We start from the raw sequence: 12198 nt of genomic DNA on the forward strand, positions 1-12198 counted from the left end.
ACATTTATATCAGATAGCCCACTATACTCTTTGTGTGAGAGATACAGAACGCCACACCATCACAAAGACAGCAGGCTCTCCACTCCAGTTTGTGGAGTGCAGTGGCTCTTGCAGTGGGGACATGATGGAAAGCGTGGGGGCAGCATGTCCCTCCCCCCCACTCTGTTCCAGGCATGGCCCTCCAGATGTTTTCGGACTACAACTCCCATCATCCCTAGCTAACAAGACCAGTGGTCAGGGATGATGGGAACTGTAGTTCAAAAACAGCTGGAAGGCCAAGTTTGGTCAACCTGCTCTATTTTAATCATTTGGGGGTTCTTTCTGCTCTCCATTGATTTCAAAACGGGCAGCACAAAACACTTGTGGGGAAAACATACCCAACACTGTCAGTTTCCGTACTGGTTTTTGTTGCTGTTTTGTAAGGTTTGGGTGGAGCTTTGGATTAATTCTTGACTTGCTTGCTTGCTAGCACCCACCCTCCAGGAAATAGAAAGTTTAGACTAGCAAGGACCAGGCTTTACAGGATCTGCAGCTTATTTTTTTTCTTTTTTATATCTGCTGCTGTAAAAGCTGTAAGTAGATTTAAGAAGGCTTCATATAACCCTCTTGGTCCCAAACTGTGTCGCTGCTGTTCTTTTCCAGCCCCTTAATTGTGGAAGAGCGGGAAACATAGCTGAGTGGTTGCGCTACATGCTCTGCATGGAGATGTCTAAGGGCAGAAGTCTGCTGGATCAGGCCAGGCCAGCATCTTGACCTCATAGTGGCCCACCAGACGCCCATGAGAAATCCTCAAGCAGAACTCAAACACAAGAGCACGCTCCCCTCCTGTGGTTTCCAGCAACTGGTATTCAGAAGCATCACTGCCTGTGGAGGCAGAGCATAGTTTTCATGGTTAGTAGCCATTGAGAGCCTTCTCCTCCATGAATTTGCGTAATCCTCTTTCAAAGCTACCTAAGTTGGTGGCCACTATTGCCTTCTGTGAGAGGTGAGTCCCATAGTTTAACTATGCACTGCATTAAGAAGTTCCAGGTTCATTCCCAAGCATTTCCTGTTAAAAGGATCTCTTGTTGCAAGCCTAAGAGACACTTCTTCTGCTTGGGGTCTTGGAGAACAGCTGCCAGTTCAAATAGACAGTAGACTGAGCAAGGTTGTTGTTGTTGTTGTTATTATTATTATTATTATTATTATTATTATTATTATTATTATTACCCCGCGCTCCCCGGCCAGAGCTGGGCTCAGGGTGGCTAGCACCAATAAAATCACAGTAAAAACATAATGGGGGGGGGGACCAATTTAAAATACAGGTTAAAATGCAATTTAAATGCAGTCTCATTTTAAAAGTAGCCAATAAATCAAGACCACAAGGGAGGGAAACATAAGGGTCATACTGAGTCCAAACCAAAGGCCAGGTGGAACAGCTCTGTCTTGCAGGCCCTGCGGAAAGATGTCAAGTCCCACAGGGCCCTAGTCTCTTGTGACAGAGGTAGGTTCATATATAATGGTAGATTCGTATATAATGTCCTCTGATACTTGCACTATCCTTGTTGTGTTCCTGTTCCTTCTTCTAAACACGGGGGAGTTATTTCCCCCTACATCTGATGGGGAGGTAGTTCATGTGGTGACACATAATTGTGGCATAATGATGATTTGATGCTGATTAACCTGTGTTCTTTCGAGCTTAAACTTCAAAGCTGTTGTAAAAAGTCCTAATTGGAATCTCTTTGAAAGTGGGTTAACCAGGCCCCAAGTCTGTGTCTCTGCAATTGGTATCATGAAGTCTTTTTCCTCATAGATAGTCCTGTTGCAGTTGGTGTTGTATTCAAGTGCTCTAGGAACTTGAAAACAAAGATTTTGTTTTACATTAATGAAAATTATTTGGAAGACATTCCACGGGGCTGTTGCTGCTGCTCCAACTCCTCTCAGTCAATCTTGCTAAACTACCTCTCACATCTAACTGCCCACAGGCCTTGCTTGTTTGTGTAGTTTCAATGTTCAGATTCCATCAATTAAGCAAAGTTTCTGGAAAAGCCCTTCCCATACTCGTAGCAACCCTAAATTTCCTTTTCAGTATTCTGGTGCTGTTAAGGCTTCGTATCTAAAGTGTACGGTTTTCACGCCCTGTTATGAAAAAGAATTTAAGAGTAAGATTTTCCAGATGAACTGTATTGTCTTTGTGTTTCTATGTTTTTCACTTGAGTAAAGGGAGAAGTAGATAGAATATACACACAGAGAGATTTATAATCAGAGTAGGACTATGCAGATGAAATTGCACTGGTTTTATGGTATCTTGCTACAACCTAACTGGCTGCAATCACAATGTTTTTGAGCGGGGCAATGCCACCCCCCAAATCCAGGAATTTCCAGGGGCAGGAAGGAAGTTCAGTGTCCTTCCCCCAACCAAGATCCTGAGTACAACCATTTAGCTTCTCTCGTGTAAGAGAGTGTGTCTGGTGTTTCCAAAAGCAGCATTTTCCTCCTTTCAGCATTCAAGATTTCCGAACTTAAGCTAGGGGAGTGGCTTATTGGAAGCAGATATCTGCATATACAGGGTAGAGTAGGGTGTGTGTGGGTGTGCGCATGCACGCATCCCCCCTTTTCTTGAAATAGTATGAAAAATACTCTGAAATGGCACATGGCTCAGATCAGCATGTCCTGCCTCACCCTGAAGCTGCTGCAGTGTCTCATGAATGAATGCAGGTCACTGGTTAATACGGAGCACTTTGCAACACATACACAAGCCATCAGCCAATTTTCCCCCCAATTCCCCTGTTCACAAAAATAAATGCAAAACAATTTAAGTAAAAAATAGATGAAGATTTACCACAAAAATAGACCAATGCTGTGGCTACTCTTGCATTCTCTCTGTCTCTCTCTCCGTCACAAAAGAAATACTGAACAAACACAAAAACACTTCACAAAGTAGGAAATGCACCCTGCCGTTTCTCTGATTACCAGAACATGCCAAGAATGGTGGACTCCAAGGAAACAGCTCTGAGCATGCTCAGAACACACACCTATGATTTGGATAGGTCTACCCAGAGGCAGACCTATGAATATTGCACCAGGACTGTTTGTTTGTGTATGCTCTAAAAGTAAAGGGACCCCTGACCATTAGGTCCAGTCATGACCGACTCTGGGGTTGCGGCACTCATCTCGCTTTATTGGCCAAGGGAGCCAGCGTACAGCTTCCGGGTCATGTGGCCAGCTAAGCCACTTCTGGTGAACCAGAGCAGCACACGGAAACGCCATTTACCTTCCCGCCGGCGCGGTACCTATATATCTACTTGCACTTTGACGTGCTTTCGAACTGCAAGGTTGGCAGGAAACCGAGCAACGGGAGCTCACCCCATTGCGGGGATTCAAACTGCTAACCTTCTGATCGGCAAGTCCTAGGCTCTGTGGTTTAACCCCAGTGCCACCCACGTCCCTGTGTATGCTATAGATGTATACTAATTCCTATGTCCTGATTGGCTGGATTGCCGTCATAACAACAGGAGGGAGTGGTGAAGCTGCTAGAACTAACAATAAAGGTAAAGGGACTCCTGACCGTTAGGTCCAGTTGCAAACGACTCTGAGGTTGCGGCGCTCTTCTTGCTTTACTGGCTGAGGGAGCCGGCGTACAGCTTCCGGGTCATGTGGCTAGCATGACTAAGCCGCTTCTGACGAAACAAGAGCAGCACAGGGGTGGCGCTGTGGTCTAAACCACAGAGCCTAGGGCTTGCCGATCAGAAGGTCTGTGGTTCGAATCCCTGCGATGGAGTGAGCTCCCATTGTTCTGTCCCAGCTCCTGCCAACCTAGCAGTTCAAAAGCATGTCAAAGTGCAAGTAGATAAATAGGTACCGCTCCGGCGGGAAGGTAAAAAAAAAAGGACTAACACTAGTAAACTGCTAATTTTTCCTATGGATATTCTGCCTGGACATAGCAGTAGCAGTGTAGTTTTATCTTGAAAGTTGCCAGTCAGCTTTCTGCATTGCCCAGAATATGTAATAAATGTGTGTCTGAATTTAAATGGAAGGATAATGAGTGTATGGGAGCCAGGAAAGGTAGTGGCTCTGAGATTTTGTGAATTTGGTGACAACTTTGCATGAAATGCCCCTTGATAGGGCATTCCCCACTGCATTCTCTACTTTGCCTCACCCCCAAAGTCCTTTAATACTGAGGGGGCAATCCTTAGCATATCTAATGAGGGGGGAATAGGCATCTTAATCTTTCTTCTTTTTCCCCCAAGGCTAGGATTCTTTGCCTTCAGAACAGACCCTCTCCTACCCTCTCCCTGGCTTCAAGTACACCTACAAGCACAAAACTCATTTTACTATTCTGATTAGGGCCCATACCAAGTTGGTATGGTAGTTGGAGAGGTTGTTTGTGTAAAAAGTGGCTCCATTTTCTGTGTAGGATTCCTTCAAAGTTCTTTGCACGAATCATAACAAATCATTGTAAAACTGACCTCCAAGATGCCTGTTGAGTGTTTTTGGGGTGAGGGAATCACTGTTTATTCAGGGCAGATAACTAGGTGCTGGTAGAGGGGTTTTTGGGGGGAGTGAAAGGCAATTACTATAGCTTTCTAAATTTTGGCCCATCACACTTACATTCCCAATCACCTTTGTAATGGCATGTGAGAGGGGGCTGCTGTTGAAGATCTTTTATGCATTACTTTTTCCTAATGCAGATGTGTTTGCCAACCTTTTTCCTGTCTACATTCACACATCACAACAAGTCAAATTTCTGGCTGATCGTGTTATTGTGCATGCTGCCTGATCACTCCTGCTTCGCTCCTTTCCCAGCGCTGGTGGAAGAAATAAACCACGCTGCCCATGCCCAACAAGCCGGAAAGCCTGGCTTATTTTGATGTGCACATTTGGCCTGTATTTTAGAATGGTGACACAGCTGTTCATTTGGGGGCAGGTTACTTGGATCGAAAAGCCATCCAAACAATGCCAGGTATACACTTTTCTCCTGAGAGAGAGCTTCACCTCGGATGTCAACGATTGCCTGAGAATTTCTTTCTTCCCAGCAGTTCCTGTTGTAGACACTTTAGAGAAAACTTGTGGGGCAGGGGGATTGTTAGCAGAGCCAGTCATATTGGTTGGCACTGCTGGGGCAGCTGCTAAGGCCTACATCCCAGCAAAGGGCCCAACACAGGAGCAAGTCAGTGGAGCAGCTGTTACCACCATTGCCTATTTGCTCAATCACACTCCCCACCCCACCCCCCACTGCCGCCAACGCAGTGGTGGTGATTTTATTCAAAGAGAGAGTGAGAGCAATTCAAGGAGTTGTAGGCACGCTAAGGATGTCTTGGAGAGGACTCAAAATCTGGACCCTGTGTTACTCATCTTATGAGTAGCAATAGGACGTTGAGACTTGGCTGCACTTGTGTCTGGGACTTGGTAGGGAGGCCCGTGTGTGTGTGGGGGGGGGGGTTTCGTTGAGATGGAACAAACTGTCTGGTGTTCAGCAAACCAACTTGGTGACCGAAGCTTGTGTCCCAGATTGCTTGAGAGCTGCCTTCCTTTAATGTACCCACAGCGTCTTCTGCGAACACATGTTTTGCCTGCTCTTGAACTTTTCTGGCATATCCTGTGCCCTCCTGAATGTTCGCTGGCAGCCTGATCCCTGGGCACCCCTCACAGTGCTGTGTATGTATGAGAGGGAGCGAGAGAGACGGACTGACTATGAATAAGAGTGTGTTGGGAGCCGTGTGCGGACAGCAAGCCTCCCCTCCATCCCTCCCCCTTTTCCCTTTGGCTAGCTGCTCCAGTTCTGATCTCCTTATTTGGCTACACTGTTCCCAAAGAAGGGGTGGGGTGGGCTGGAAGGGGAGGGGAGGGGGAGCAAGGGAGAGACTGGGTGACATCACAGATCTCGGAGCCGCAGGAAAGAAGTTGCTTGGGGAGTGTGTGTGTGCGTGGAGGGGCGGAATCACCACGAAACACTTGAGCCAAGCTCCTTGTCGGCAGTTTCTTAAAAAGGAGATGTCTGTACTGGAGACCTTTGTTGTGCTCTGTCCAGGAAGCTCTCTAGCCAAAGGAGACACCTCTCTCTTCTCAGCTCCCCCAGGAGCAGCTGGTGGGGCTGCCACAAAGCATGTTGTTGCAAAACACTTAGCTGCTCTGGGGGCTCAAAGGGGAGTGGGAGTGGAAGTGGCAGGCACTATTTCAAGGCCCACTGACACAGCCTGGCTGGGGATGGGAGTCTGTGCCCAGCACACATCTCCCAGAGATGTTTCTGAAGACTTGGGCCATTTACCTCTGAGTAATGAGTCCCAAAGGCTGTGTGCGTCTGCATCTGTGTTTTCTCCTCTTTCCCCGAGATGCCAAATTATTGTATCCTGGAAAAGAAGGGGAGGAAAAGCCAAGTGAAGGGCCAGCTTTAAACCATCAAGTCTACAACCCTGTCCGCACTTAGCTGGGAGTAAGCCCCATGGAATTCGGCAGGACTTACTTCTAAGTAGACTTGGTGAGGATTGTGCTGTAAGTCAAGTTTCAGTTTGGAATTCAGGGGTTCCTGCCAGGGTTCAAAACTCCCATTGTTTTAGGTGCATTTTGTGATAGGGAATTTCATTAGCGTGATCAGTTTCTGAGCTCTGGGCGCAACACCACGCCTAAGATTTCAGATTAAAACTGCAGAGTGGAAGGAAAGGAGGACCTTTTCTGCCTCTCCACTTCCAGCTACTCTCTGAAGACTGGAGAAGATACCCTCTTAAGAATATTAGGGGGGTGGGCAGGGGAAGGACTAGAGCATGTGAAATATGAGCATAACATTTTAGCAGTTCATTCATTTTCAGCTTTGTATTCTTGTTATAAAAAAAGTGTGCCTAGACATTCCGTTGTTGCGCCCATAACCTAGGTTTAAGGTGCCATTTAGCTCTTAGCTTTCATATCTCTGTTTCTAACACTGATTCCTGCATACTAAGTGCTAGAATGATTAAAACATGTTGGTTTGCAATTAAAACGAATCTTCATACAACTTAAGAACATAACAAGAAATTTGCAGTCATGCAGCCTACATGCACTGTGGAATTATATCTGCTTAGAAGCAAGAGACTGGTTTCTGTTTATTTCTCTCTGATACTGAGTGAGATTGTGTTCTCTGATACTCAAGCAAGATTAAGACTGCAACCCTGTGAACATTTGCTTGGAAGTAAGTTCCCACTGGAAGTGGAATTTACTTTTAAAGTCAACTTGCATAGCATCAGGCCATAAGAGTTTAGAACTTACCAAAGGTAAGGGCTGGTAATTGGACACATTAGTGCAGGAGTCAGCAAACTTTTTCGGCAGGGTGCCGGTCCACTGTCCCTCAGACCTTGTGGGGGCCAGACTATATTTTTTGAGGGGGCAGGGAAGAACAAATTCCTATGCCCTACAAATAACCCCGAGATGCATTTTAAATAAAAGCACACATTCTACTCATGTAAAAACACCAGGCAGGCCCCACAAATAACCCCGAGATGCATTTTAAATAAAACGACACATTCTACTCATGTAAAAACACACTGATTCCCGGACCATCCGTGGGCCAGATTTAGAAGGCGATTGGGCCGGATCCGGCCCCCGGGCCTTAGTTTGCCTACCCATGCATTAGTGTCTCTCCATGAAATGGAAAGTAAATTTCTATGTTTGGTAGGTAGAGTCATCAATATTCATTAGAGAATTAGAGATCTTCTACATAAAGCAGAAGTACAAGATCATGTTGCAGGATGGCAGATCCTGGTTCCTGGTCCCTGTGATTATTTTTTAGTCCCGGGTCCAGTAGGAAGCCGGCAATAATAAATAACAATATGTTATTTTATAATTTTTATAATGCTTAACCTCAGAAATGAGATCTTTTTTTCTTCATGGTTTTTTTCATGACAAAGTTGTTTTTACCAAAATGGCCTGGTTTCTCAGAAGTAGTAATAGACAGGGGCTTTCCTGATTACCCCCACTTTTTCTGATTGGGAAAGACTGTGGTATGAGGTGAAAATCACCTCAAATTGAGTGCAGACACTTTTTGTCTACGGCGCTCTGAAACTGGAGCAATTACTCCTTCCTGCTGATCCCACCCCATTCTGGAGGGTCCTCTGACTCTCAGGAGATGCTTTTCAGGAAACTCAGGGGACTGCAGGGTGAGGGCAGGAAAATCCTCTCCCACCAGCCTCATTCTTAAAGTATTTCTTATTATACAAGCCACTGTGTTTGATAGATGCTTATGATTCAGCATTCAAATCAGTATTTAATATCTATGATCCAGTATTATGGTCAGTTACTGTTTAAAAAGACACTTGTGGAAAAACCTGATTAAAATTGAGAAAAAGCACATGTTTTAGTGTGGTTGCATTTGAACATTTATTATTATTATTATTATTATTATTATTATTATTTGCTTCTAAAGTTTTCTGTCGTGTTGTTTTGTGGGTTATTGTAATGGTTTTTATTGTAATGCATTGTTTTCTGATTTTATGTTATGCTTTTGGCTCTTAATCTTTTGGTCAGTCGCTCAGAGACTATCTTGTAGTGAGAGACTAATAAGTCAAATAAATAATAAGAAAATGGTATTATGCTGTGTGCGATGGGGTTCAAAGAAACAATCATTTAAAAAATGTTGTGTTGTGTGCCATGGGGGGTTATCTGACTCTCCCTTATACTAAGTGAGGCTGTTTAATTAATCCCTGCTTCATCTCAAGTAACTTGTTAGGGATTGTGTGTGTGTGTGTGTGTGTGTGTGTGTGTGTGAAGATGGGTGACACCTAATATAGCACGAGCAGCTGTCCTCTCATGCAATGGCTTCTATTTCTTTTTCTCCCATCTCTCTCCCCAAATCTGCTTCAGAAGGTTGGGGGACCCTCCGAAACAGATTTTGGGGGCTGGGGAAGTGAGAAAAGAAGCCACAAGTCCCAGTGTATAAATGGATACACATCACTGAATATCACCCAGTGCTTCTTCGTTTCCTTAGTCAAATGTTCAGATTATTGTAAGAATATCACAGTGTGGCTGCAATAATGGTAGCCTTGAATGAACCAATGGGTTTTGGATTGTATGTTCTGTGGCTTGGAGAACATCAACACAGAGAGATCAGAAACATGTATATGTAGAAAACCAGTTGTATGTCAAACACTAAAAAACCCCACACTTGGCCATATTGATTTCCAGACAGTAATGCCAATCTCTCTCTGTGTGTGTTCAAAAGATTCATGTTTATAATGCTGTTGAAGGATGATCAAGCCCCCAACAAAAGAGAGAAAGAAAAGACTGACCCTTCACACTTCTCCATTTACTTTTGATTCAAAAAGTACAGTTGTGTAGTCTAGAATTATAAAGGAGAACTAGGAGTCCACAGGTGTGGTTGATTAATCAGCAAACTTTTCTTGCCCTTAGGTTGCTGAGTTGCCGTTTGGGGCTCAGGGTCAGAGCCCAGAGCAGCCATCACAATAGCGTCCAACAGCTGGAACGCCAGCGGCAGCCCCGGGGAGGGGCGAGAAGATGGACAGGAGGGGATGGACAAGAGCCTGGACAATGATGCCGAAGGAGTGTGGAGTCCAGACATTGAACAGAGCTTCCAGGAGGCGCTGGCAATATACCCGCCATGTGGCCGGCGGAAGATTATTCTCTCGGACGAGGGCAAAATGTATGGTGAGTGAGACCGTGTCATGCTTCTCTGTTCGTGTGGCTTAAACCAGATTCCATGCAGGACACCCATTCATTGCACGTTGTCCATTCAGATGGCCGCAGCTTTGGATATTTATTTATTCACAGTTATCCCACCTTTCCTTGCAGTCGTTCAGCGTGATTTTCATCTTTTCCCTCCCCATTTTTTCTTACAAATATCTCAAGAGGTAGGTTAAGGTTGAGAGAGAGCGACTAGCCCAAGGTGAGATTCGTGATGGAATCGGAATTTGTATCTGGGTCTCAGAAGTCCTAAAAAGGTAAAGGGACCTCTGACCATTAGGTCCAGTCGTGACCGACTCTGGGGTTGCGGCGCTCATCTCGTTTTATTGGCCGAGGGAGCTCATCTCGTTTTATTGGCTGAGGGGTACAGCTTCCGGGTCATGTGGCCAGCATGACTAAGCCGCTTCTGGCGAACCAGAGCAATGGAAATGCTGTTTACCTTCCCGCGGGAGCGGTACCTATTTATCTACTTGCACTTTGATGTGCCTTCGAACTGCTAGGTTGGCAGGAGCAGAGACCGAGCAACGAGAGCTAAAACCGCTATACCACATTGCCTTCTGTATCTGAGGATTTGATTGAGGATGTCTTCCTTATTTATTTATCATCTATTTACAGCCTAAAATATTATGGTGTAATAGCCACCATGTTTTGATTTGCAGCCACATACCAAATCCCTTCAGCTGCTGGCTAGGGAGATCCAGGTGGGGGAGTAGGAATTTGCTTCTTATAAACATTCTTAGGTTTAAAATATGTACCTCTGACACACAGGCCTTAGATGCTAAAAGTGTGTTTTGCTTCTAGCACTTCAGGAGGTTGCTTTCCAGTCTGAGTGCCTGCTGTGTTTTATCTCCCTGATCGCTTTGGCTGGTAATAAAGGAGATGGACTACCAAAGACCATCCTGAGAGAGGGGAGATGAAGTGTTTGTGGAGGTGGCTGTCTTGGAGTGGATAAAGAACTCCAGGGTAGCGCTGAACTCTTCTTCCCTAGATTGTTGACTCACATCTCCTTTGTACTTCCCTAGGTCTATATATCCCTCCCACTCCCTTATGCCTCATCTCTCCTCTCCCTCCCACTCTTTTCTCTGCCTGGCTTGACTGACTGGTTTGGTAAGCTCATTCCTGTCAAAGGAGAGATTGATTTTCGTCTGCTTGAGGATCCCACATGCCTGCCGTTGGGTGTGAAAGATGGTGTATCTTCTCGCAAGCAAAACACTCTATTCTCTTTTTTTAGCTTTATCACCTTCCTTGTATTGGGGTTTTATTAAATGCCACAACAGGGTCTGTGATTTTCTTGCTTCTCGTTATGATACTGTGACCTCAGATAGGCTAGGGCTCCAATCCTATACTCTCTCACTCCTGAGTAGGCATTTATAGAAACACGCTGGAATTCCAATGGAACAAACTCTCCCAGCTTTCAGTTGACTTCTTTGTGCATTTAATGTGCCCTCATTAAGTTGGTGATGTTACAAATTCATACCCTTAGCTTACCCCCGGGGTATGCTTACTTACTGTTTTATTTTAAAATATTTCTAGACTGATTTCCTGGGCCATCCCCATCCAAAATGACTTACAACAATAAACTACCATAAACAATCAGAAATACTTAGAGATACTTTACTGTAGTGCATTGGTGGGGAACCTGTGGCTCCCCAGATGTTGTTGGACTACATGCCCCATCATCCCTGACCATCAGCTTTGCTTGCTAGGGTTGATGGGCACTGGAGTCTAGCAACATCTGGAGGGCCACAGGTTCCCAGTGCCTGTGTAACATGAGAGCTCGGTTAACTGAAGAAGGCTCAGTTGTCAGATATTAATTCGTTGCAATTCCTTTTCTGTTTTTGAGTTTGTATACACATTCTGTTGCAGATTTTAATTGTCATGGTTTTATGCCAAGCTTTGAGATAACCAGCCTGCATCAGTTGGCTCCAGTAAAAACCCAATAGCCATCTTCAGCCACCGCCTCCAAAACAGAAGTGCTCTACTTGTGTAAGCAGTGTTACGTAGGAGCTACAGACTCACACGAGATCACAGCTCCAATGTTAGGTCATTCAGATGAGTAGGTCACTCATATGAATAGGAATTTTTCTCAGGCTGGCCCCTGGCATCTTGTTGGAACCAGCCCTCATTGTAAAAATGGTTTCATCTGGAATGGGAGGGAGGGAGGAGAGGAGATTATGCCTTATCAGTTGCTGTTGTGAAATGGGGTGGTAACAAAGACAAAAAGGCTCATACACTACACAACATAAGCTCTCTTGCTTATGAAAGGAATGGGTTGTAGATCCTGTATTGCTCTAGATCGGCGGTTCTCAACCTGTGGGTCCCCAGATGTTGTTGGACTACAACTCCCATCATCCCTGAGCTCCTGCCTTGCTAGCTAGGGGTGATGGGAGTTGTAGTTCAACAACATCTGGGGACCCACAGAATGAGAAAGGCTGCTTTAGATACTTTTATGCAAGGTGAGGAGGTGAAGAAGAAAGGGCAGCTTTGGTCCTTTTGCCATTGAGATGATACATTTCTGAACTCTGTGCCCACCACACCTAAGAAAGCAGTTAA

The 12198-nt window shown here is 45.1% G+C and overlaps 1 protein-coding gene across 6 annotated transcripts in view; it reads left to right on the top strand.

Annotated features, from left to right (window-relative positions):
• Window positions 1–12198, top strand: part of TEAD3 (TEA domain transcription factor 3) — a 90351-nt gene that overhangs the window by 43389 nt on the left and 34764 nt on the right. For all 6 annotated transcript variants that reach the window (XM_083745028.1, XM_083745029.1, XM_083745030.1 and 3 more), the window contains exon 2: window positions 9355–9609. In XM_083745028.1, coding sequence (XP_083601154.1) covers window positions 9474–9609 — 136 coding nt within the window. In that variant the 5' untranslated portion in view covers window positions 9355–9473. The remainder of the gene's footprint in view (window positions 1–9354; window positions 9610–12198) is intronic.

The sequence above is a fragment of the Podarcis gaigeae genome (assembly GCF_964106915.1).
Source record: "Podarcis gaigeae genome assembly, chromosome: 6".
NCBI classification, from domain to species: Eukaryota; Metazoa; Chordata; class Lepidosauria; order Squamata; family Lacertidae; genus Podarcis; species Podarcis gaigeae.